Genomic DNA, 26367 nt, shown 5'->3' on the forward strand with positions numbered 1-26367 from the left:
GGAGGAAGCCACACTTAAAGCAGAAGTAAGAAGAATGTTTGTGTTAATATAAGTCTTATATAGTAGTATATCTTTTAGTATATAGTTGTATCTTCCGACAGCAATCACTTATATGGAGTGTTTGGTCTGAAACACGGGTCTGTCAGTCACTCTGCTCTGCTCTGAGCCCAGGAGAAAACTTTCCTTGTATCCTACAACTTTTATCCAATGAGGAGAGAGAACGGCATAAAGGGGCAGTCCTCTCTGTGTGTGCAGCCAAGGGATGCGCCTGAATGTGGTGACGTAGGGACGAGGGCGGGGACTGCTAACTCCATCGGCTGACAGGAAGTTATAGCTAAAACGACTGGATCGCTTACTTCTGCTTTAAGTTCATTATCAAAAGTTTAATTGCTCACTTTTTACTTTTATTTCTAATATTTAAATACAATTAATATCAGAAAATTTGTTTTTAAGTACAGTAAATATTATATACTTAGGACTTTTAGTTAAATTTAACTTCTACTAGTCCTCATCTGACTGACTGACAGGGCACAGAAACCATGTATTTATGTTTATTCTGTCTGAAACAAGAGTTTGATGTTTTTCTTCTGCAGTGAGTCTGGGCCGCTGGTTACCTGCCCTCCACTGCTGTGAGTGTCACCTCAGGTGTACGGACGCTGCATGGTGAAGGGTTCAGTCTGAGGGGGGGTCAAAGAGAGAAGCAAGACACAGAAACGATCCAAGAAAAACAAGGGAAAAAACGACCTGTTTGATCAACTCAGAGGAGAAACAATGAAACAAAAGACATCTATTCATCAGTAGTTTGTTCTTCACAAGTTATTTATCTCTTCCTGTCACTCTGTTCCTTCTTCCTCTTCTCCTCCTCCTCTGAGATTCCATCGTTGGCTTTAACCCAAACTAAACTTTCAGCTCTCTTTCACCACTGTTCGGATTTTCTTCTCCAAGTGATGTGTTTTTCTAAGTCGTGTGAAATGATCCCATTTCCCCCGTCACTCGTGTTTCACTCACATAGCCGCTCTTCCTATATATAGCGACGATCTATTCAGCCCAGTATTCATTCACCCCCGCCCCCGCCCGTTGCCACCACCACCACCATCACAATCATCTTTCCCCTCTCTCCGTCACTCACTCATCTTCCCTTCATCCCGTTTCTCTTATCTCCTGCTGCCATTTTTGCGTCTGTCGCTGACAGCTCTATCTGCTGCAGTCGGAGTTACAAAGGGATTTTAGCAGTCAGGTAATCCATCTATCTTCGTCTCATACTCTCTCTGTGGATGTAGAGCTGCAGTAATGGCTTCACTGTGAAGGAGACTGACAGCTCCTCACAGCCCTCGGAGCAACGATTCACCAAGAGCCTTGATTCTAAATCACCCTTGCTTATCCTAAAAGGAAAGTGCTGTTTAAAATTTAACAGGACTTTTTACTTGTCGCTATTTCGGAAAAGTTTCCTGTAGAATCGACTTTTAAAAGGTTTTTTTTTTTTCTTTCTTCCCTATATCACATTTTATTCACCAGTTACTTTGCTGAGAGTTCAAACTTTGTCAGTGACAGGAAGTCTGAGGTCCGTCTGATGCTAACGTGGACAAATGCCGTTCCCAGTGACCAGTAAATAAATGCTGCTGTAAAACAACGCAATCATCTGCACCTGCCGTCATTTTCAAGGGGCAAAAGTGTGACACACACTTATTAATAACCAGTGACTGAATATTAAAGTAATAAAATTTAGTGGATAGGAAAATCCAAACAAACAACCACATACATTGTTAGTGGACGGATCTGTCAACTTCAAGAGTTAAAGGCTGCATCTGAAGGACAGCACTGATAGCATTACTGTGATGCATTTGGTCCTGAGTGCCTGTTAGATTAATTGGTTTTTAATCGTAATCAGATTGTTTACAATGTTAAAAACATGTAAATCGTAAAAACGATTTTTCACTTACATGGTAATTACAATACAGCCCCCTTTCATGTATATGGGTTGCCGAAATGACTTCTGCCTCCTTCCTCACATCACGCTCTCCCCACACACTGTAAACTACAAGCATGTCGACATTTGCTAAGGCCAGCGAGGATTTCACTGTCAAAAACGGACTCGTCTGCACCTTGATTATGGACCACACAGACCACACAGACCACACACAGCGCGGTTTTCCACACAGTCATTTAACTCAGGTGAAAGAATAACAACAGTTCCAGTACAGATCAGTGGGCGCTGTTGTCGGTGTGTTTTTAAAATGAGCGGGTTTAATTCTTGTGTTGGACGTCGCGCTCACGACTCTTCCAGTGACGACGCTCTGGTCGATCAGTGGAAGGCAGTCGTTTGACATCACATTTTAGTATAGTTTGTCATTTCACAAATAAATCATAATCGTAATCGAAAATCTGGATTTTATTCTTGGGCAAAACAGCCCTATAGTCCTGAGACACAGCTACAGTCCTGCCGTTTCCATAGAGATGGGAAAAACATCAAGAAAGACACCAACATAGCCACAGCTGAGAAGTCGAGTTAGGAATCTAAACATTTCTCTTTATTCATTCTTCAGTTTGATGAAACTTAACTCATCAGCAATTCTGCTGCTAAAATAATGACGTCACCTCCGCATCCAAACCCAGAGTGAAACTTTGTCCATTAACACGGGGAGAACAGGTGGGTGGGGGGGGGGGGGGGGTTTACACCACGGCTGTCCGTCACCCTGTCAATGTGTTATTATTGCTTTGCAGCATTTGTCATTTGAGCAGCTCTACCTCACCGCCACAGCCACCCACAAATCACAAATGCAATCAAGTCCGCCCCCGACAAGGGCCCTCGAATCACCACCACAGACCAAAAAAGCAGACGGGGTATTTAACCTCTGTACCCATCAGCAGCCACTTCACACACACACACACACACACACACACACACTATCATGCCTTGTTTAAACTGCCATCGGTAATAGACTTCTGAATTATAGTGTGTCACAGCCATATTGCAATAATCCTGTGTGTGTGTGTGTGTGTGTGTGTGTGTGTGTGTACGTGCGTGTGTGCATGTCTAAGTATGTGTCAAAACCGACTGGTGAGGCACTCGCTGATTAGTACTGATTTGTATTCAGCTTCTCAAAGTGAAAGTAAGAGGCAACACTGACAAGCAGACACACACACACACACACACACACACACGCACATGACAAAAACACACCGATACAAGAAGAAACGTCAAAATACAACTCAAGACATTTGCTGTAGTTCAAACATACTTTTCTGTCAACCTGTCAAACCCCCCCCCCCCCAAATAAAAAAAAAAAACATCGATGGAAAGTGAGAGGCAAATTTAGGACAAAGACGCCTCAGGAGGAAAGAAAGAAGGAGAGAGAGAGAGAGGGAGGGGAGAAGAAAAACTGAAGGAATGAAAGTGATAACAGAGAATGGAGGCAGAGCTGTGAGCTTTCTGCAACACAGTTTGGGTCCTGAATTGTCAGTCAGCGCAAACAACAGGGTGCACACACACACACACACACACAAATACCAAACCTCTTGTGTTAGCTAGGTTTTGTTTTGTCATTTTCTGCAAAATACGTGTAACCTGCAAACTATAAAGAAGAAGAAATAAAAAAAAAAAACATTATACTTTGTTGTCAAACCTGTCAAACAACAAATTGAACAAGGGAAATGTAATCATCCAAAGAGGCCGTTGTTAACGATAGGTGAAGCAGACCAATCACAGCCCTTTGGAGGTCCACAGTCTACAGCATAGGGGTTTGCAGCGCCGCTCTGCGGAGGTACGCCGTTAATCCAGTTGCCCTGACCTGTGGTTAGGTTCTGCTACTAGATGACTTAGTGGTCTAGAGATGTTGATGACGTTGTATAAAGAGACAGGACCACATCGGGTCACTCAGTCCTCTCACAACGGGGTGGACTGGTACAAATTATTCATCCAGTGTAATTCACAGAAGGGCTCGACGGAGACTTATCAACACGTCCATGTCGCTGTTTCACTTCTTAAATGTATTTTAATATCGTTTTGTAAAGATATAGAGGGAGGGAGGAGAGAGCCGCAAAGAACACACATAGTATGTACACTAGCCTGATTGATACACACACACAGAGACAGCTGGAGCCTGAGGGGAGAAAAAAAGTCAAGGACATCTATTCTTTTTTGATTACTCCTCCTGTGGGAGAGAATGAAGTCCCTGTCCACCTCCACCTGAGCCCCTCGACTCCACCTCTTTGTTTCCCTGTGACAGTAGAAACGTTTCAGTCAGCTCACTGGAGCAGGGACACAAGAAATTAAATAAAAAACTATACTGTTTCTTCTTTTTCTTTTTTTAATCTGAGCCTAATTCCTGTACTATGTACTCAAAAGTGACTGGTTCTGTTATGCAGCCAGAGGCTAACAGTGGCTATTAACATTAATATAAGCTCTCTTGCCTACATGACTGGCCAAAGAGGTCAGAGCCTGCACAGTAGAACAGCATTAGCTCAATCAATAAAAGACATTAAAGGGGAACCATGCAAGTGGTCACTTTTTCGCTAACCCTAACCCGTTCTCTACATAGCTCCCCCTACAGTTTCAGAGTGCATATTTTTCCTGTCATAAAAACTCATCGCAGTGTTGCGGTTTTATCAACAGATTTACTGTAGTAGACTAATCCATAAAACTACTGATGCTGTGATTCAATATAAACTTAATGACAAAGTCAATGCAAAAACTCACGACACAACCAAAACGTTTCTGAGGACACAAAAAAGTGGCGGATCTGACTCAGCTGTGAAGATAGCTACCACTTACTGGTTTTAAAATCAGGTGGGTTTGTTTATTATGACATCAATATCACATAGCTTAGCATTAATCATTAGCTGCGTCACTTTTCCCTTATGTTGTGTTGTCAAGTTGATGTTGTTTTATGAATTTGTAGTGTGTTTGTGTCTTTGCATGTGTTTTCTTCTGTCTTCTATCATGTCCCTTATTTTCATCACAACTGAGGTTAAGTGTTGTTATCATGAAGTTTCTCCTTTTCTGAGCTGTTGGACCTTCAGGCTCTTGAAACCATCAGCCGGTGATGTGATTCGTCAATAATAAATCAAAGTCGTGTTCCCGTGCTGTCGTTCTACACCGTTCTCCCCTCTAGTGGTCACTAATTATATAACACAGTAGTAAAATAAAAATGGACTTCGCCTACACTGATATAAACCTTTAAAGACAAACTGAGACATTGTGTTTCACTCTTCAGATGAACTTGTGACCAACAACCCATCAAAGGAAACTGTGTGTGTGTGTGTGTGTGTGTGCGTGGGCTGGTTTTCGTCGTTACTGATCTTTCTGGAAGCTTCTCCTTCTGCCTTTGTCGCTCTCTTTTGTGCTGTTTTTCATTCGGCCCTGTGAAGTCGCTCTTTGTGCTCTGCTGTGAGGACAGAGCCACTTACTTCTCCTCTACCTCCATTTTGTCTTCAACTTCATTTTTTATCTGACTCATGAATGTCTTTTGTTGACAATTATTGTTCTTCATTATTGATTTATTTTTCACATGTAATTTCTCACCATTTTGTATTTATGAAAAAGATGTTCTTTTTCTTTGTGTCAGTCCCATAGTTTGGATTTTTCTCTCTTTCTTACGTGAGACATGAAGTCTCTTTTATTTGACAATATGCCCACGCAGACACACAAATGTATATATCATGAATACAAACAAACACTCACGCATCCTTTCATATGCTGATGATGGTTAAACACACAGGTGACGACTTCTCTCCACGTGTTGGTGTAGCTATAATACGTTTCTCTCCATCATCCTCTAAACTCTCTCTTTCTATCTTCACTCTCTCCCTCCTTCACTTCACTCCCTTCTCCCCCCTCCCCCCCCCCCCCCCCCCCCTCCTCTCTGATCATTCCTCCCACCTCAGATTGTGGCCGTGTTGACGGCTGCTGAAAACATCCACTGCCTTTGATGTTTGTTGTTTGCTGCTCGCGTGAGTTTGTCTCGCTCAGCCTGAGGTTTGAAGGTAATAAGAGGTATGAGATATGAGAGAGAGAGAGAGAGAGAGAGTGTGTGTGTGTGTGTGTGTGTGTGTGTGTGTGTGTGTGTGTGTGTGTGTGTGTGTGTGTGTGTGCAAGGCCAGGCAGTGAGTATGGAGAAAAAAAACAAACCCAAAAGCCTCTTTTCTTTTGGTGATTTGCAGGTTTGTGAAAGTTTGACGGTGAAATAAATTCACTGCGGTGGCTTTTTTCCTTCTTCTTTCTTGTTATTGTGAAAATGCTGCTCGGAGCTGAGCTCAGAAAACCAGAGGTGTGCGAGTCAGTCAGGCTCAGCAGATGAATATAACCTCATGAAATAAACAGAAAAATACAGTCAGCTACAGTAAACGCTGCTGTCACAGCTTCTCCCGCACCTTTCACCAACTTCTTCACACATTCTAGCACACAGGTACGTGACCTTTGACCTGCGCTGTCAGGAAACATCATGTCCTTGCCACAATATACAAAACATTCTATAGAAAACAGCCGCCCTGGGAGACATCTTGTTCCATCTACATCTACACTCACACTGTCACAACCACGTGAACCGTTGGATGGCAACTAAACTCATCAATGCAAAATCTAAAATACTGTTCAACCCAGAACGTCCTCAGTCCTTCATCTGAGTTCTGTCCGACTCAAACCTGTACATCCATCACCACCTGAAGCCACACTCACAAACTGACCTGATGAAGGTCATACACACGTTCATCTAGAGCTGTGGCAGCAGCCCTGAAACTACCGCTAACAAGCAGCTAACATTAGCACGATCAGAGAGGAAGAGTTCCTAGTGGAAAGACGCTTCTTCACATCACATCGTGGAGCTGTATGAACTTCAGAGAAATCTGAGGTTTTACTTTGAGGCCAGATGAACCCAGCCTGATGTTCATCTTCTCAGCTGGACAACTGTAACTCCTCTCTGCCACCAACCTAAAGTCTCTCGCCCTGCTCTACTTGCTTCCTGTTTCTTTTAGAATTGAATTTAAGGGCGCTGTCACACTGCTAATTTGATTATTTGGTCCGCTCCAGGCTGTAAAATTGTTACATTGTAGCATTCAGACTGCAGTGTGGTCTGCGTTCACACATGCAAACAAACCAAAATTGGTCTGAATGACGTTTCGTCATCTTCCGTATAAGCGCCAATTTGGACTTTCACAAGAGACGACACTGTAGAACACTGTACAATTAGCGTGATATAGGCTATACATAGATACATAAATCTACCGTTTATTAGGGGCCAAGCGCGACCTATCCATGTGCCCCTGTCTGGAGGTCTCGGTCCGCTTGATTTAGTGCGCACCCGAGTGCGATTGATGCTTTCACACTGACGAAAACGAACCGAACTAAGAGCTTTTGGTTCGAATGGACTGTTTAGTGCGCACCAACTGTTGTTGGTGTGAAAGCGCCCTAAGATTTTACTGATCACCTTTAATGAGGAATATGCAAACTTGACTTGTTACAGGGAGAGTGGAAGTTCTCCGCCTTCCACCTTGCAAGATCAGCGCCGACCCGCTGTCCTAGATCTCGTCTTGAGAGAAACATGGACTGCTTTACGGCACTACGACACGAACACGCCCCATAATCCGTAATCTCTTGTTAACGATATCCACCTTGTTAGACATCGCTCCCTGGATTGCCTTCACGCCAGCTTTGTTGAAAACAAACACACAGGGCCAGGGGGGAGGGAGGAGTGTTAGCTATGTTGTTTATAACAATGAAAGTATGCACTCCAAAACTGTAGGGGGGGCTCTGCAGAGAAACCAAAGCAGCGTAAAAGCGGCCGACTTCATTGTTCCCCTTTAAAGCAGCTGTGGCTCAAATTACATCACTCATCATCTTCTGACCTAAAGGTGAGAAAACGTTCACCATCAGGACTCTGGACTGTGAAATTGATGGGTCACTCACTTCTGAAAAGTCATTTTTATGGACTTGATTTCACATAATGTTGTCTTTTTATCTGCTAATCGTCTACATTTGTCCTTGTTTCTACTGAATCATATTGTTTGTCCTTCCTTTGTAACTTTGCCTCATTTCTGTCACTGATATTGATTCATACTTTGTAAACAACACGGTTCTTAAAAGTGCTTTTTAAATAAAGTTTTTATTGTGTTAACATTGAGCCATAAAATTGATGAATGCCCAAGGATAAAGATTGTAAGATTATTATTTCTAAATGGGAAAAATACTCGCGTTCATCAAGGCGCATCTATGAGACAGGAGGGGATGGGGGGGTTTGTCATTCATTGCCGATACAGTCGATACTGAGATGATGAGGAGAACTTAACAAACCGTCCACTCCAATCCCATCATGCCTAAAGCCTGAGACCTATGAGCTGCCAGGACTATGGACTATATGACAACCATGTCTAAGTGGAGGTGGAGAGAGAGAGAGAGATGGGGCCAATCCAATCTTGTCAGATCTACACACTGTGGAGAGTGTGGGTTACACTCCGTGACAACTGTATCAGCCACATCAATACTACGGAGGTGAGGCGGGGAAGAGGATTATGTGATGACTGTGTCGATAATGGAAGCGAGGAGACAAAAGCAGCAGGATCGGTTTCACGCTGCATACGTGAGCGTGCTGGACTCAAACCTGCGGTGCTGACACCACAAGGGAACCTCCCTGATCTGAATATTGAGCCCTGGAGCTTGTTGTCCACTGATCACATCTGGTCACATTTGAGACTTTTTTTTCTATCAGTTTCAGCGGGACTGTTGGATGTTGCTAACTGTTTGTATCAATACACATCCAAATGTTTCTTAGTCATACTAACATTTTGTATTTCTGCTAATGTTTTACTTTTAGTTCTTTAGTTTATTTTTCCCAGGTTTTACTCGTATTGAGATCTTGACCCTGATGTTTAAAGCAGTACTAAAGAACTTTCAGTTTTGGTTGAGTTTGGCGGCGCCTGTGGACCAAAGCGGTAGTGTTTTGCCTGAAGGAAGACTCCATTTCCCATGAACACTAGCGTGAAGCCCTGTAAATATCCTGCATTAAAATTAACAGAAGACATCAAAACTAAGTTTCTGTTTCCAGTGGATCATTTCAAAGTGAAAACACAAACATAATCCATTGCTAAAGTGCCGTTTTGCCTGTTCCCTCCTTGTTGTGACTCGCAAAAGTGAAAGTGAAAGTAAAGTGAGAGCAGGGTTCCTACCATGCTCCTCAAAGCTGCTTAGTGCCAGAGAAAGAGATACAGACCATAATGATACAGACCCCCTCAGGCCATGACAGAGGTGTCATTCAACTTGTTGTAAGTCGATGTATCATCACAAAAGTTATGAAAATATTTTATGAAGGTTGAAAAGTTACTTAGTGCTGGTTTAAAAGAAACTCCAACATTATTTGAAACTGTTATTTGGTCACTGCATTGTAATTAAAGCAGAAGTAAGCGATCCGGTCGTTTTGGCTAACTTCGTTAGTTAGCAGCCCCCGCCCTCGTCATGGATCTATTGGTCCTCGTCCCTACGTCACCACATTCACGCTAGGCTTGGGCGGTATCCAAATTTTGATACCGTCAAACTTCCTCCACATTTTACCAGGGTATACGGTATTAGCGTGACTAATTAAAAATGATGACGTTAGTGGCATTACCAAACATTGGCTTGTGTCTTCACCAATCAGAAACTGAATACTAGGGCTAAACATTAGCAGACCAAAATCTCATTGGTCAATTGGTCGCAGGAAAAAAACAAAAAACATTTGGAGCCCTGTCTTGTCAAAATGAAGTCAAAATCTATATGACCGAACTGTATATGAAAGGCTATAGGGCTTTTATTTTGAAGGGCCAGATACAGGAAGTCATGACAAGCACTCGCTGTCAGTTTTTTTTTTTTTTTTTTTTTACACGGCACAGTGACGGCAGGTCCGGTCCCTATTTTTTTTTTTTTCTTGTCAAGAGCGACTTTTTCCGATGTTGTTCCAGATGTTTCTGGTTTGGAGACGTATCACTGCTGTTTTCAACAATTAGCGGACCTGTCCCACAGTCTCACCGGCGGTAAAAGTAGGCTAAAACATATTAAACTAACTGAAAATTCAACCACACATAAGTGCTACTGGACATAATCAATTTTAGACATTAAATTACTTTTATTTAATATTTAATCCTTATCTCCTGTATAAGTGCATTGCATTTTTTCATGACGGTATTGAAACTGATACCGTTGCTATTTTTAAACACCTGCAGTATACGGTATTACCGTAATACCGCCCAAGCCTAATTCACATGCATCCCTTGGCTGCACACAGCCCTTCATGCCGTTCTCTCTCCTCATTGGATAAAACTTGTAGGATACAAGGAAGTATACAAGAAGTTTTCATGGGCTCAGAGCAGAGCAGAGTGACTGACAGACCCGTGTTTCAGACCAAACACTCTATAGAAGTGATTGCCGTCGGAAGATACAACTATTTAAGACTTAGATTAACACAAATATTCCGCTAACTTCTGCTTTAATAATAACTTGTTTTTGTTTTGTCTGTTTGCTTTTGTTATGGCTGTTAGATTTGATATTTCTACTTGAATGGTAATATGTATGTGTGATTTTTTATATCTGTGTGTACTGTGGACCCAAGAAGACTAGCTGATTGCTACGGCTTCAGCTAACGGGGATCCTTAATAAAATAGGAAAATAACTTTCCTGATGAAAGTGTACAGTGTTTGCTCTCCATACCTTCATGGTATCAACACCTGAAAACACCTTCGCTAAACCAGTTTTAAATATGCTGCCGGTCATGTGAGACCTGTTCAAAGGCTGTAGGACAAAAAGTTACTTATTGTACAAGCTCCAATTTTTATATTAAAGATACGGTATAAAGGTACATGTTTGTATCAAAGCTCCATAAAGCTAGACTTCTGCAACTTTATGATGTCACAGAAAAGCAGGCACCAGGTCCCATCCCCACCCACCTGGACCCACAATGCAACACTTCCAAGAACTCTAATTACGTGTGGGTTGTTCAGATTTTGTAGTGTCATTATTTTTCAAGGGACGATAATTTACTTTTATGTCTGTTCCCTAATTCTCTCTCCCCCGTTTCCTGTCATCCTAGCCTCCTATCTAACAAAGACTAAAATGCTCTTAAAAACAACTAAAATAAAAGGTTTCATCAGTGGAGCCACAAAGTCCTCATTCAGGCTTTCAAACTGTAAATTGGCATAAATCAGATGAAACATCTTACACATGAATTCTCCTCTCCTGAGTATAGCTCTCTCTCTCTCCCTCTCTCTGCTTTAGGAGGAAAGGTTAAGTTGTTAAACTTCTCTGTCTCTGTCTTTACATCTCCATCTCTTCCTCCGTTGGCAGACTGATACAACTCTGTAGACACATCCTGACATGAACCCAGCTGGGTCTCTCTCTCTCTCCCTCTCTCTCTCTCTCTCCCTCTCTCTCTCTCTCTGACAAACGCCAAATGGCAATCAGATGGCCCGTCTATCCGTCTCATTCTCTCACACACTTGTGCCCTTTCTCGCTCTCTATCTCTCCCACACACAGCACACACACACACACACACACACACACACACACACACGTCTCCTATTTCACACCTCCAGCCTCGTCTCTCTCTTTCTCTTTACGTCCGTTTTGATTCACCTTTTCTTTTCGATCCTCCTCTTTGACTGACAGGACGTGTTTATCAGCGTTTAGCAGCATTAAAATTCAAATCTATGCTAATGTGTAAATAGCCGGCGAGGCCGTTGTCTGCCTGGTGATTGGTCTATATACACTGGTGTCATGGTGATAATGTGTCAATAAACTCAATAGGTCTGTGATGTCATCTGATATATGTATAATTATTAAAACAACCTGCTGTGATCTTTATTCCTCAGTTTATGCATGAATCCTTCCCTGGTCCAGGCCGTGAGGTCACCGTCGAGGAAGTTACTTAACACACTCGCCATCCCGTCATTCTCATATTACACCCTACAATCCTCCCTCCCTCCCTCCCTCCCTCCCTCTCTCTCTCATATTAACTCTCAGTCGTGTCCATTATCGCCCTCATGCATCATCATCATCTCCCCCTGTCTCATCTCGTCCCATCATTGTCTCTGACACGTCGGCGGCGGTGGAGAGAGAGATCTGTCAGATCAGAGCTGAGGATCTGATACGAATGAACGGACACGAGCGATGTGCCGGTCTCCCTCTCTCTTTCTCTCCCTCTCTCTGTTTATATGTCTCATGTCAGTCATCCGTCTCATCTATCGTTGCGGGCGGTGGTTGTCAGGGGCGATAGCCATCACAGCCTATAAGTCCTTCTCATCATAGGTGACTTATCGAGCGCTCGCTGCCCTGACAGCCTCAGATCTGATCGGGCAGGACAAGAACAAATTGTCTGTCAGTCTCTTTGTCTTCGTCCTTTTATTTCATGATGTTACATCTGCAGCTGTGTATGGACGAGCTATAGGCACCATATTCTATCAGTAGACCTGTTAACGGCATGAGGCTTTAACACTGACCAGCAGTTGGCTCAGTAGACATCCAAGATATACTATACTGTGATATAATGGCGCACAAATAACATAAAATTGAATACTATCATTCATTCTTCCACTGGCACTGGATGCAAAATGACTAGATTAGGAAAGACCTCATATTTTAAAATCTGTTGTCTTGTAACCTGTTCTCACAACCTGTTACTACATGACAATGCTGGTTCCTGCCCAGCTACACTACTGTGTGTTGTTGTATGTTTCAATTTATTGGAGATAGATTGGTATTTTTAATGTATAAGCAAAGCCAAAGAGAAATGTCCACAAGGTGGAAAATACAGCCAATTAGGGATGCACGATAACTTTTTTTAAAAACCGATACCAATAACTTTCTGCTTCCAAAGGCCGATAACATATAACATATATATGAGATCAATACTAAACAAAACCAAAAACAGTTTTGACTAAATAAAGATATTCTATAAGCAACATTTGCTAAAAGACATCAAACAGAACTTTTCTGACATGAGGGAGTATTCTGATAATTTTTTTCAGCCAGAAAGTTGTTTTTCCGATTGTAACGACACTTGAACGCAGCATTCACTGCATGACATTCAGGTCTCATGTAGGAGTGAGAGCGCTTGATTAAAATAACGACCCACACTGCAGTGCTGACAAAAAGTATATACTATATCTTATTGGGGCTATTTGTTATGATATCAGACTTATCGGAATGACATCATAATCTCCTGATATCGGTTCAATAATTATCGGCCAGATATCAGGAAATTAAGACCCCTACAGTCAATCATGAGGCAGTTTCTACAGCAGTGTACAGTATAAGACATATAAAACCTGACCTGCTTTGTCACCAAACAACACATCTATCTATTTACTGTATGGAGCTCTAATATAAACATGTCTTCAACTATATCCACCAACAGACTCTGATGTTTGTTTCTCCGCAGTTTGACAGTGTGTGATCTGACCACCGTCCTCTGTGTCCCTGCCTCACCCATGCGGACAATATACGCTACGTAAAGGAAAACTAAGAGTCCTACCTGAGGGCAGGGCAGGATCCATGGTGGTCTTTTCCCAGGAGTTGACCTGTTCCCAGGTAAATCCATTGGTTCCCAGGGAAACGCTGTATCCACAGCTGCTGTATGATTCTTCAAATGTACAACCACCTAAACAGAGAAGAAAAGAGACGCAGAAATTACAACATGAGACACCTACAGTGTACACTCAGACGAGATTCTGATAGTTAGAAGGTCTGGGTCATGTGATGTAAGAAAATCTGTTTGTTTTTTTTGTCCAGAGAGTAAAAGAAAACATAAAATATAGAAAATAAAAATTAGAGGAGAGAAAGAAAGACAACATCTCCCACATTCTCCTGTGTGGGATCACAAACTGTTGTCACCAGACACATAAAACAACATGCAGCTGTTCAGGTTATGATCTATTATCAACTCTCATATGTTGCAGTTTTAACAAGGTCAGTCTTCTTTAATGTGTGTAATGACACTTCCTGCTTAATAACAGTTTAACAAATAACTTGTTTACAGTGCAGCCAAACAAACAGAGAGGATTATTTGTGTCTCAGATATTAAACAGACAGTTGAATGGATAACAAGGATGAAAACTGGATTTAATTAATGAGTGAAAATCTTTAAAAGCTCTGTTCCTCATCATATATGCGATTAGACTTTCAGTCTTCAAGGCTTTAATCACTTCAATAACTTTCTTTTATTGTGAAAACAGAGCTTTCAGAAGCTGCTGTGGTGTCGTTAACGATATTATACTAATTAAGTTATCAGTGTGAATTGAAAGAGCCAGTGCAAGACAGACACTGTCACAGTCTATCAGAGGAGGGTGCACGAGTAGGGAGGGGGGAGAGAGAGCCAGCGTGCCTTTACATCAGAGAGCGAAGGAGTGCGAGCTCGACATGTCAACATGATTAAGTCACAGTCTCATCGTTATTTCATGGCCCAGCTAAGGCGCATTTTCCACTGCATTAGCCTTCTCTGCTAGCCTCAAGCACTACACTCTTTTACGTGCACACACACACACACACACTCTCCTAATTAGACATATGCTTTGACACACAACCATTTTAATTTGTTTTGAAGCATTTGAAAAAAAGGGGGAGCGTCACTACTTTATTCATGAAATCACTTAAACCTACTTTCTTTTGTTTTACATCTTTGTGTGCATGTGTGTGTGTGTGTGCATAAACGTGTTTATAATGAAACTGAAGCTGAAGCAACTAATAAAGTTGTAAATAAAGGAGAGTGGTATCTCATGGACCAAAAATTTTCAAGATAAAGTAATGCCTGAAGATGCAGAAAACGCAAGTAAAATTTGTTCAGAATTTACTTTTTGCCGATATAAACTATATTAATTGTAGCTAAATATCGAAGTGTATATATGATACTATATTATTAACCTTCAAGTATTTGACATTTTAATTTTTCACAGAAAAAACAGATATTTGAAAAATAAAAATTGAAGTCACATATGTGAGTCCGCCCACAGGTTTTGGAAGCTCAGGGTGAGCTGCCCATCATGGTGCATGTGAAGCCAAGGCTTGAGTTTATATCACTACAACAATCCACCTGCCAGTGAAAGAGGCCCTGCCCTCAGTCCATCACACCTTTAATAGTTGTGTGTAAAGAGGTGAGTTTAATAAATGTTCATCACGAAGGAGGAAATTAGCTGCGGAGACCAAAGGTGCTTTTGTACCAGGCTGTAAACATGTTAATTTCTGCTGTAATGTTGGACATTTTAACATGGGAGTCTATGGGGACTGACTAACTGCTGGAGACACACTTTAGTGGCCAGCAGAGGAACTGCAGCTTCAGATTTCAGCCTCAGAAGTTGATTTTCAGTCACACAACAAATCAGCACCCTTTGTGATGTCCCTCTACATGTATGTTAAACTACGTTGTTAAATATTTAAAGGCCCCATGCTGTGCACTTTTCTCTGGGTTTATTTACCTGCTGATATCCCTAACAAGATGTATCATTGGTTTTGAGTACCTGTGATCTGCTTAATATCGTCTATATTGCCCCTTTCTGTTGCCTCTTTCTGGAGTTCTAACAGGCACAGGTCATTTGGCCAATCAGAAGAGAGAATGAGAACCTCTCCTCTGATTGGCTGACTGTTTTAGAGTGGCATGTGGTCGGGCCAATCACAGGCAAGTAACTGAAACCTAAGCTGCATTCATAGAAATTGAAAAATAACAACTGGTCACGGTGGGCGGAGTTACCTTGTGTGTGACATCACAGAAAGGAGGAAGTGCTATCTGCTCGTCTTAAAGAGAATGTTCCTACAAATGGGCGGTGTGTGCTTCTCCGTTTATGACCAGTTTGATGCATGGGACAGTATATACGTGGCCCAGAGACCTCCCCAAGCATGAAAAAATAACCAAAATCACATTTTTCATGCCATGGGGCCTTTAAATGAAATGACTCTATTGTTTCTCTTGTTTCTCTTGTTTGTGTGATGTGATGTCGCTCAGTGAATAAATCAGTATTTAGGAACTGAACCTAGACTGTGACCATGGCCGAGTCGACCATGTTCAAACACATTACACAGAGGAGTTATATGGTGCGGTTGAGATTACATGTCTCCAAGAAAGCCTTACATCAAATGGGAAATGAAAGTGAAAACGGAAAAATCCTCCTTCAGCGTCGATCTGTTCTGTTTGAAAAACAACCTCCAGCTGTGGGTGGAAACCAGGAAAAACACAATTTTTCTTACAGATATGAAAATAGCTTTTATAAATTAATCACTACAGAGATAATTAGCCTTTATCGCCCCCTCGTTGTTCAGTGATCTCGTTAGAAATGAAAAGAAATCAAACTGATCTCATTAGAACAGAGTAATAAACAGGAGAGGGAGGGGGTGGGGGTATGGCATCAATATTCAATATCAGATCTGCAATTTTAAGACCACTACCAGAGGGGATGTGGGGGAGAAGAGGCTCACAGCGGTAGTCAAGAGAGTGTGTGTGTGTTTGAGTGTGAGAGAGCAAGTGTGTGTGTGTTTCAATGCCTCTAATCTAGTTTTGAAAATGAGTACAACACCTCCCCTTGCTGCATCTCATTGACACAAAGACACAAACATAATTACACACATGTTCTGTGTCAGAAAGTTTCTGTAATGAAAACATAACACTGCTGTGTGTGTGTGAGAGAGAGAGACACAGAGACAGGGAAATGTATGTGGCCAAATATGTGTGTGTGTGTGTGTGTGTGTGTGTGTGTGTGTGTGTGTGTGTGTGTGTGTGAGAGAGAGACACAGAGACAGGAAAATGTATGTGGCCAAATATATATGTGTGTGTGTGTGTGTGTGTGTGTGTGTGTGTGTGTGTGTGTGTGTGTGTGCATGAAAAGCTGTAGGGGTTGTGTGTATATGTTAATGTCTGCGTGTGTTAATGTGACACCAAAACAAGTAGAAGCCCTTCATCTCTGCTAATTAACCTTCCTGTAACCAATATGATAAAATATTGATATGATGACTAGAACATGCCTAGACACACACACACACACACACACACACACACACACACCGCATTTGATCTTTATTTAACTGACGTCATCAAACTTAATCAATATTCATTTAAAATGTGGACGTAACTTTGTTGTTTACTGTGAGCAGCAGCACACAACAGAAGTGTTTCTGTGACGGACGCGGCTGCAACGGTTTCAGTGCAGCGCTCCCTGACCTGAGAAGTTGTGAGGACGGATACTTGTTTGTGGTGTTTGAAGATAAAGTGAGTTTATTTATTAGTTTATTACAGTGTGGTTATCACTTGAGCTTCCTGTAGCCTATAGTGGAACATTCTCCTCCTCCTTTCCTTTCACTATGATGCAGAGTCCTGCATCGGGTCGGGTACCCCGCAAAAACGGTGTTCAACGGGTGGATAAGCTGTCTTGTGAAAATTCACGGGTCGGGCACGAGCGGAACTCAAATGAACGCGGGTGGGTAGCGGGTGTGTGTGTGTCGGCCTACAGAGAAAAACTCACGCGCAGCTGCATGAACCAGCGTAGCAAATCATTTTTTTTATCACTCACGGCAACAACAGAGCAGCATCTTGATGTAAATAAACGATCTTTGGCCGCTCGTGTGACCGCTCACAGCTTTCCCTGGAGTTTAGCCTGTCATGGCTCGACTGCTCGGCTTCTGGGTAAAAGCTACAAACACACCGATGGGATCAATGTAAAGGCTGAAGTGTCCTGCTTTCATTAAAAAAAGAATTACGTCGCTATCATTCTCCGTTCCGGAAATAGCCGCGAAAGAGTACGCCCCCCCCCCCTTTCTCTCTCTCTTTTCTTTTCTTTCTTCTAAAGAGTACGGCTGTACCCCCGTTATCGCCGGTGATGACGGTGATCTAACGGGCAGCGGGTCGGGCAACAGGTCTTAATATTGACGGGCGGGTCGGATCCGGGTTGTAATCAGAAAGAATCACGGGTGACGGGTCGGGACACGGGCTTAAAAACCAACGGGTCGGGCGGGCGCGGGTTTCCAAAATTGGACCCGTGCAGGACTCTGCTATGATGACAGCAGAGCTCTGTCATCACTGGTCTCCAACCACGAAGCAAACCATCACGTTCAAACGCATTTTTGTCATTTATTAATTAAAACAGCAGCAGCAGTTACTGGGGGTAAATTAAAATCACAGGGATGACTGATTGTTGATGCCGTCAAGGTTGAGTCTGTTTGCTGTCAAAATATAAAAAAAACATTTCAGCCCAGCTTAACAAGCAGAATGGTCATTACTGTTCACAGGATGGACTAGTAATGGGATGTGCATGTGTGTGTGTGTGTGTGTGTGTGTGTGTGTGTGTGTGTGTGTATCCAGGTGGGAACGTCAGACATTTCAAAAGCAAAAAGCTCTGTGGTGAATCAGAAAATTTAATTAATAAGCTGTGGGGGTTTTAGATTCACTCTGACTGATGGATTTCAGTTCATATTTGTTTTTCATATTCAACGGCGTGTACACACCTCTGCTGTTCATGTGTGTGTGAGCGAGCTGGGACTAATACATATTGCTGTATATGTTTTATATATTTAATGCTTCCCTCATGTCAGTGTCACACATTGAACGACCACTCTGTGATCATGTTTAGTTTAGTTTAGTTTAGTTTAGTTTAGTTTAGTTTATTAATACAGGACAGTGTACAATACCATTAATCACTTTTAGAACAGAGAAGAGATGGTTGTACCAGATTTAGCCACTAGGGCTAATTTCCATCTGTAGTCCCAACATAAAACTCACAATACAATGTCTGGTACACATACATTTATCTTGCCTGATGTAAGTGACATACTGTGGATGTCACGTATTACATTTCTGTGTGAGGAGTCACATTTCTAAATGTCATGTCATCATCTCCTCTAAACCCTTTGTACCAGAGCAGCTGCAGATCACCTTCATGTCTGTGGGTGTCAGGGTCACTGTGGTGGTGCTGACCAGGTCCACGTGACACCTGCAGGGTCTTATCTGATTCAAAACGTGTTTATAATGAAACTGAAGCTGAAGCAACTAATAAAGTTGTAAATAAAGGAGAGTGGTATCTCATGGACCAAAAATTTTCAAGATAAAGTAATGCCTGAAGATGCAGAAAACGCAAGTAAAATTTGTTCAGAATTTACTTTTTGCCGATATAAACTATAAAAATATACTAAATTAGCTGCGGAGACCAAAGGTGCTTTTGGACCAGGCTGTAAACATGTTAATTTTTGCTGTAATGTTGGACATTTTAACATGGGAGTCTATGGGGACTGACTTACTGCTGGAGACACACTTTAGTGGCCAGCACTCGAGTGCATTTTTGTTTTGCTTTCTCTGGAAAAGTTTGGGTAATTATATGCATTATGTTTGAGGTTTTAGGGTTTTCTTGAAGTTTGTTTTCTTGCAGTTGATCTTTGAGCCAGGTCAGACGCTGTCACTCCTCACTTTTTTTTGTGTTAATAGCAAATGTTTGGAGGACGACCACTGCTCCTCCTGGCTGCTCCACTATTACGGCTAACTGAGACCAATAATAAACAATCAGCCGCGGTGGGCTGAACACGGGAGAAATTGTTGACGCGCACACTTCGCTTTATTCTTGCTCTCGAAGCACCTTTATTTCCATATCACGGCAACACAGAAGTAGCCTGCTTACATCAGTCCGTGCTTATTATAAGGGAAGCACAATGTGATGTGATAGCGCAGCGGTCAACAGAAAATTTCACCCCCGTCACCGTGGCTCACCCCACACCATGTTCAAACGCCAACTGATGAGACCAGGTGAGTGCAATCACAAGTAACCACGGATCACACGCTATAGTCTACTTGCCAGCCCATAGGGCCCCATTGTGAACCTGGAAATGTTGAGTACCCCAAAGTTTTATGTTAGAAATATGTAGTATGGGTCCCCAGTATTCAGAAACTGCCGGATGCTAACTTATATGTATTGGGCAATTAGCATAACAGACATAATTAGCATAAATTAGCATAATTGCCTATATGGGCAATATTTCAACAAAATTGACTTGGCTGATCTGGGCAATATTGGCGGTTTTAGGGTTATTGATGATGCTGAATCCATTTCTGACATTTTCAAAATTCAAAATGGCTGTCTAAACCGGAAGTGACCAGATTTTAACCGCCAGTGGGCCGATTTTGATGGATTTCAAAATCTGGTCACTTCCGGTGGCCTAAAAGTGGCCTAAAAGAGGTCACTTTTAGGCCGTGAAAATAGGCCGTTTCTTTGGGTCCATTCACAACAATGTATGTTGTAAATCTCTGGGCAGGGCTATTATGGGCTGGCGATGCTAACGGGAGGAGTGCAGAGAGTCTTCTACTGCAATTAAAGTACTTAAAGCAGAAGTAAGCGATCCGGTCGTTTTGGCTAATGCTGCGTTCCAGGCAGGCTTTTGAAACCGTAGCTTCAAGTCACGACTTACGACTTTGTAGCGTTCCAGACAACCCACTCGTGTTTTTCCGACCTGTTTTACCTGTGAAAGTCACTATAACGGCCACTCGTAACTTCTGACCCGTGAACTCGTACCAGATCGAACTGGTACGACTTCACAGGTCGGAAAAACAGGAGTTACGGGTTGCCTTGAACGCACCATAACAGTCCTCGTCCCTACGTCACCACATTCAGGCGCATCCCTTGGCTGCACACACAGCCCTGCATGCCGTTCTCTCTCCTCATTGGATAAAACTTGTAGGATACGAGAAAAGTTTTCTCCTGGGCTCAGAGCAGAGCAGAGTGACTGACAGACCCGTGTTTCAGACTAAACACTCTATGTAAGTGATTGCTGTCGGAAGATAGAACTATTTAAGACTTATATTAACACATATACAACACAACACAATATATCGCTTACTTCTGCTTTAAGGGCTATTTGTAGATCATACAACCCCACTTTAAAAAAATGCTACTATCCCTTTAACGACGCCTTATCTGCTGCAGTCATTTTTTTTGCAGAGTTCTTTACAATATAACCTAATGTATCTATTTTCAATTCTACCTAACATTGAACACTACACTTCCACAGCTGCATTGTAGTGAACTCTGTTATGTTGTTCACTACATAAACACATCACAAACTTATGTACACGGTCGTTACATCATGATACAATATCACTTCAACAACTTCATGAATATTCAGTTTTAATAAGTTAATAGGTTATTGTGCATTCGTCCATTCAGAAGAGATTTTTCTGCTTGAGTTCATATCTGGTGCATTTAGACATGAAGTCAGACGACATGGGTCACACTAACTCAGTATCACTGCAACACACACACACACACACACACACACACACACACACACACACACACACACAGACATTATGCAAGCAACCTGGTTTTCACCCAAAAACACTCACAGCTGGCAACACACACATATACACAGAAGAGAGAGAGAGAGTCTATGCCCTGAATGCAGCCACTTACACACAGATAAACATGTCGTGTGATGATAAAGCTTATTTAAGCAGAGCCCCACCCCCCACCCCCCACCCCTGTCTTTCTCATGTTAAGACTTCCAGCCCCTCCAGGCACCAATAGCAGCCATTAGAGCCTTTCATCTCAGCCACAGCTAACACAGTGCGACAGAACCCACGGAGTCACAATCCAGGGAGGGTGCACCCCGAGGCGACCGGCTCTAAAGAGTCTGTTTACTGCTCACTTAGATAACATCTACTGATCCCAAGTGTGACTGTGTGTGTGTGTTCAAGTGTGTGTGTGTGTGTGTGTGTGTTCAAGTGTGTGTGGGAGCAAACCCAGGACATGTTGTTGTGTGTTCATGCTTGAATGTGAGCACAGAGCAGAACAGTTTTGGATGTCAGAGGTGGGAAGCAGCCGAGGACGTTCACCAAAGCGAGAGTCAGGACGGTGGCAACACTTTGCATTCATCGCAGTTATAGCAACCTCATACTGTAGCAACCAGAGATTTATAGAATTAAAGTTGTAGAAGTCTGTTAATTATCCACAGCATGTTAAAGATGATCACATTTGAATTCAACTTGCATTGCAACCTGGAGATGGTCACGCAGATTAAGTGACGATTGCAACATAGTTAAAGATGCATTAAACTTCACTGATCAACGTTTGCTTCTCGTCTCAATGAACAAAAATAATGGTATTATTTAACAGATGAACAGATATGATATCAGTACACAATGAAGCTGTATATGTTGGACTTTCATTCTGTTATTTCTTTATACACTTTATGTACTGTTAGTTGTTATTTATGGTTCAGATTATTGCATTTGAAGCATAAGTCAATATATGTACAGTGTGCAAAAGTCAGAGTGTATCAAGACTGTGAAACTCTGGAAACACAGGTGTGACTTAGGTGGAATGACTCAACTGCTGTGCATGTGTGCCTGCGTGCACATGCGTCAGTGTGAGTGTGCCCGTGCGTGCATGCGTGCGTGCATTTGTCTATGTCTTCCTACATTGTCTTGTAGTTAACTCAAATTAAATCCACTGTCAGCGAACATGACAAGATCCTTAAACATTCCCATTAAGTCATTTAAAACCATATGTCAACATATGCCATCTGCCATGTAGCGCTCTCTCTCTCTCTCACACACACACACACACACACACATCCTGAGGCAAACAAACACACTGGCTAAACACTAAATGCAATTACTGCCACCCCAATAAGCCTGGGTAATAAGAGAAAGCAGATGGAGGTTGTTACAACACACAGTGTGTGTACAGATACATATATATGCACATCATTAAAAGTAGCGGGGACCACGGGCCATTTGGCCACCAAGAATGTCCCCAAAAATTATGATCCAGTGGCCAAAATTGCCCCCAAGTTTTGAAAAACTTTATATCTGTCTATTATTATGACATGACATTAAACTTTAATTTTATTTTCATTAATTTACCGTCATGTCTCATTATTTTCCTGATTCAGCAGGCTTAATGTAATGTAAATCAACCCCTCACACACAAGCTTTGTCCACACTACCAGAAGCAAACAATGCTGCCACTGTCGTCCTGCGATGGGCCGCTATTCGATGAGACCGGCGGTGACCCACAGTGAGTCAGTCCCAGTTAGATCCCCCGAAAGTTTAAAAAGGTAAAGTGACACGTTTTTCTTTTCTTTTTTTTCAATGGCCCCCAAACATTTTGAAAATGACCCAATTTTTTGGACTGTGGGGGCAAAATATTTTCTTAATTTCATACCCTGCACATACTATGCTACGCTGTGTGCATGTGTGTGTTTGACGGAGACTGTGCTAAGGTGTCAGGTGAAGTCATTTCTCTTCCTTAATTTGAAAAGAGGCAAAATTGTTCGAGGTACAGCGTTGTGTGTGTGTGTGTGTGTGTGTGTGTGTGTGTGTGTGTGTGTGTTTGTGTGTGTGGATTACAGAGACAGTCAGAGACAAGGAGGGCCTTGCGCAGGTTGTGTGTGGGTAGAGTGTGAGGAGCCCTAGGGATTCAGACACCTGACTGATGTTTGATAAAAAAAAAAGAGACAATAGAGCGAAAGAAGCTACAGTAAATGAAATGAAATGATTATAAAGAAAGATCTTGTGAATCTGCCTGAGGCATTTGTGCTCTGAAGCTTCTGCATGTTGTGTGTGAGCACGACAAGACGTGACGTTATGTCTAAAATGGAGCCGAATGCATATCCTGGCTTCAACAGTACAAACTTTGCACTATGAGGGCAAAAAAATCATTAATTGTAATTACGGAAAAATTAATTGTGATATTGATTTCAGGTCATATTCTCAGCCTCAATACAAAGCCATATTGATCAACTATGAGTTGAGAGTTTATATAACAGCAGCTACTCAGCATTTATTTTGCACATCAAAATAACAAAAAAAGACATAACTGGTTAATAAAATATCCATATGATTATTTTTAATGATTGTTAATAAGGTGAATGAAACCTTTACAGACGTGGAGCTTGGACGATGTGGATGTGGAAACAGTGACATATGGTTCACACTGGTGTCTTTACTCCACCTATTAACATGTTTGGAGAGTGGCATCGTTGTTGTCCACCTGTGAGCCGAGGAAGGACGGGACAGGACGTAAACGCTGCCGTGTCGTGTGTTTGAATGAAACATTTATTGAGTGTGATTGTTTCCCTAAATCTCCTTCCCGCTCCAGTGTGTGTGTGTACGTGTGCGTGTGTGTGCGCGTGTTTTCCTGAAGGGTCTATTGTGACTTTAATTATCTGCTACATAAATCAATATGGGAGCTGCCTCGTAACCTTTAGTTCTACATGAAAGAACAGAGAACAACGTCGCCACCAATCGCTTTCAATGGCTTACACACTCACACACACACACACACACACACTTCCTGACCACAAACCCAACATTAACAAAAATACACAAACACAGACACATTAACACCTGCACGTCTGTCTGCACTTGACTGATCCAATTGGATTGGACGGAAAGGTAACTACGAAGAGGAAGCAAGAGATTGGAATGAATAGGAAATTCATGCATGCACACACACACACACACACACACACACACAGAAAGCTGATTCGATTGCTCCCTCAAGCTGCTCTAATTGTATTCCACTTTCCAAAACACACAAGGCCAAAGTCCTAGTCGTGCATCTGGTCAGCTGGCCCTGGACCTGGACTCACTGTTTGAAACTGGCCCAGATGAGCTCTGTTCAATGTGTCAGAAAAACCTGGTTCAGCCCAGTTTGGCCTGGAATGAATGAGGAGCAGGTTTAATTTTAGTCCAGGTCTATTTCAGGTCCCTAATGAACCAGGAGCAGCTCCGATGTCCCACATGTCTCAGACTGAAAGTGGATACAGCTCCGCCCACAGACCTGTCATCTGTAGCTTCAACGTCTCTAATGTGGCCAAACACAATCAATGAACCCTGTTCAGCTGGACAGTGAAGGCAACACTGTGGTTCACTGCTGCTGCATTCAGCGTCAAATCTCATCACACACATGAAAGTAGTGACACAGACTGTCAGAAACTTTTGTTAGAGTGTTAGAGATTCACAACATGATTTATTTCTCACACACACACACACACACACACACAGAGGAAGACAGCAGCAGTCACACACACACGCCCTTTGTTGCAAACCCTCTAAAAACTCAAACGTACTTCTGTCTTTCTTTCTTCTCTTTCTTTCTCTCTCTCACACACACACACACAGCAGTTGGTTTTTGCGACGTCCCTGATGAGGTCCTGTCACTATTAGCATGCTAATCCTGCTCAGGATTACGCTGCTGTCTGAGCACAGAGCTCTGTATTAATAAGCAGTGCCACCTCCGCCTTGGCTCTCTATAACACTTAAACACACACTCTCTCTCTGTCTTTCTCTCTCTCTCACACACACACACACACACACTCCTCAATGCCTGTACATTTCTCAGATCTAGTTTTTGTCTAGTCTATGTTGTTCAGGCAAATTTTAATCAAAAGAGGCAAAACTGTCAAATATTCTCGTGTTTGTTCCTTTTGTTTTGCCGCCAGTTCCTCATATCGACTGACTGTTACCACTCACACAATATCTCTCACACAATGGGGAGGAGGTTTAATTTCAATACTCTCATTAACACCTTGAAAAGTGTTAGAGCAGATCCCACACACATACTGTACACACTGTGAATCATCACAGCACTCTAACAGACTCTACTACCGCTGTTTATGAATCGCCATTGTTGTTATAATTATCATCTCCATCTTCATCATTTTACGTAACAGGTTGTAATGTACAGTATTCACAAAAGACAGTTGTGTTTGTTTGTGTGTGTGTGTTTGTGTGTGTGTAGTGGACTGGGTGTGGCGGACGACTCTGGTTCAGGTTAGTGATAAATGATGCTTTTGGTTACACTGACCTCCACTAACTACTCAGGGCCAACTGAACCCCGTTCATTGATGCTGTCTTCAGGGAACTGGCTCTGCTCCAGCTCTCACTACCAGCGTCTTGACCTGATCTCCTTCGCTTACTGAACAGATGTTAGACTCCACCCTCTCACCGAGGTCTCTGCTGCTCTGAGACTTCGGTCTCTCAGAGGTGAGTCGCTCTGATAAATGAGCCGATGGAAATGCTAATGCTACCAAACACAATGCTACCAAAACGCTTATCTGTATTTGGTGGATGTTACATTGGAGGACCAGACATTTATTTTGACCATGAACACATTCAAAGACATGAAGCAGGGGAGAGGTCCAATTAAAGGGATAGTAGCATTTTTTTAAAGTGGGGTTGTATGATCTACAAATAGCCCCTAAGTACTTAAATTGCAGTAGAAAACTCTCTGCACTCCTCCCGTTAGCAACTCCAGCCCATAATAGCCCTGCCCAGAGATTTACAACATACATTGTTGTGAATGGACCCAAAGAAACGGCCTATTTTAAAAGAGGTTTTACGTTAAAAAAAATACACTGTTCCATTGTTCGCTATAATATAATTTTTT

The 26367-nt window shown here is 42.3% G+C and overlaps 1 protein-coding gene across 21 annotated transcripts in view; it reads right to left on the bottom strand.

Annotated features, from left to right (window-relative positions):
• The window catches only part of ptprt (protein tyrosine phosphatase receptor type T), a 329374-nt gene that overhangs the window by 266446 nt on the left and 36561 nt on the right, over positions 1–26367 (bottom strand). For all 21 annotated transcript variants that reach the window (XM_085776699.1, XM_085776698.1, XM_085776697.1 and 18 more), the window contains exon 2: positions 13488–13613. In XM_085776699.1, the coding sequence (XP_085632825.1) occupies positions 13488–13613 (126 nt within the window). The remainder of the gene's footprint in view (positions 1–13487; positions 13614–26367) is intronic.

This window comes from Trachurus japonicus, chromosome 5, assembly GCF_045865225.1.
Source record: "Trachurus japonicus isolate A0001 chromosome 5, Traja_1.0".
Lineage (NCBI taxonomy): Eukaryota > Metazoa > Chordata > Actinopteri > Carangiformes > Carangidae > Trachurus > Trachurus japonicus.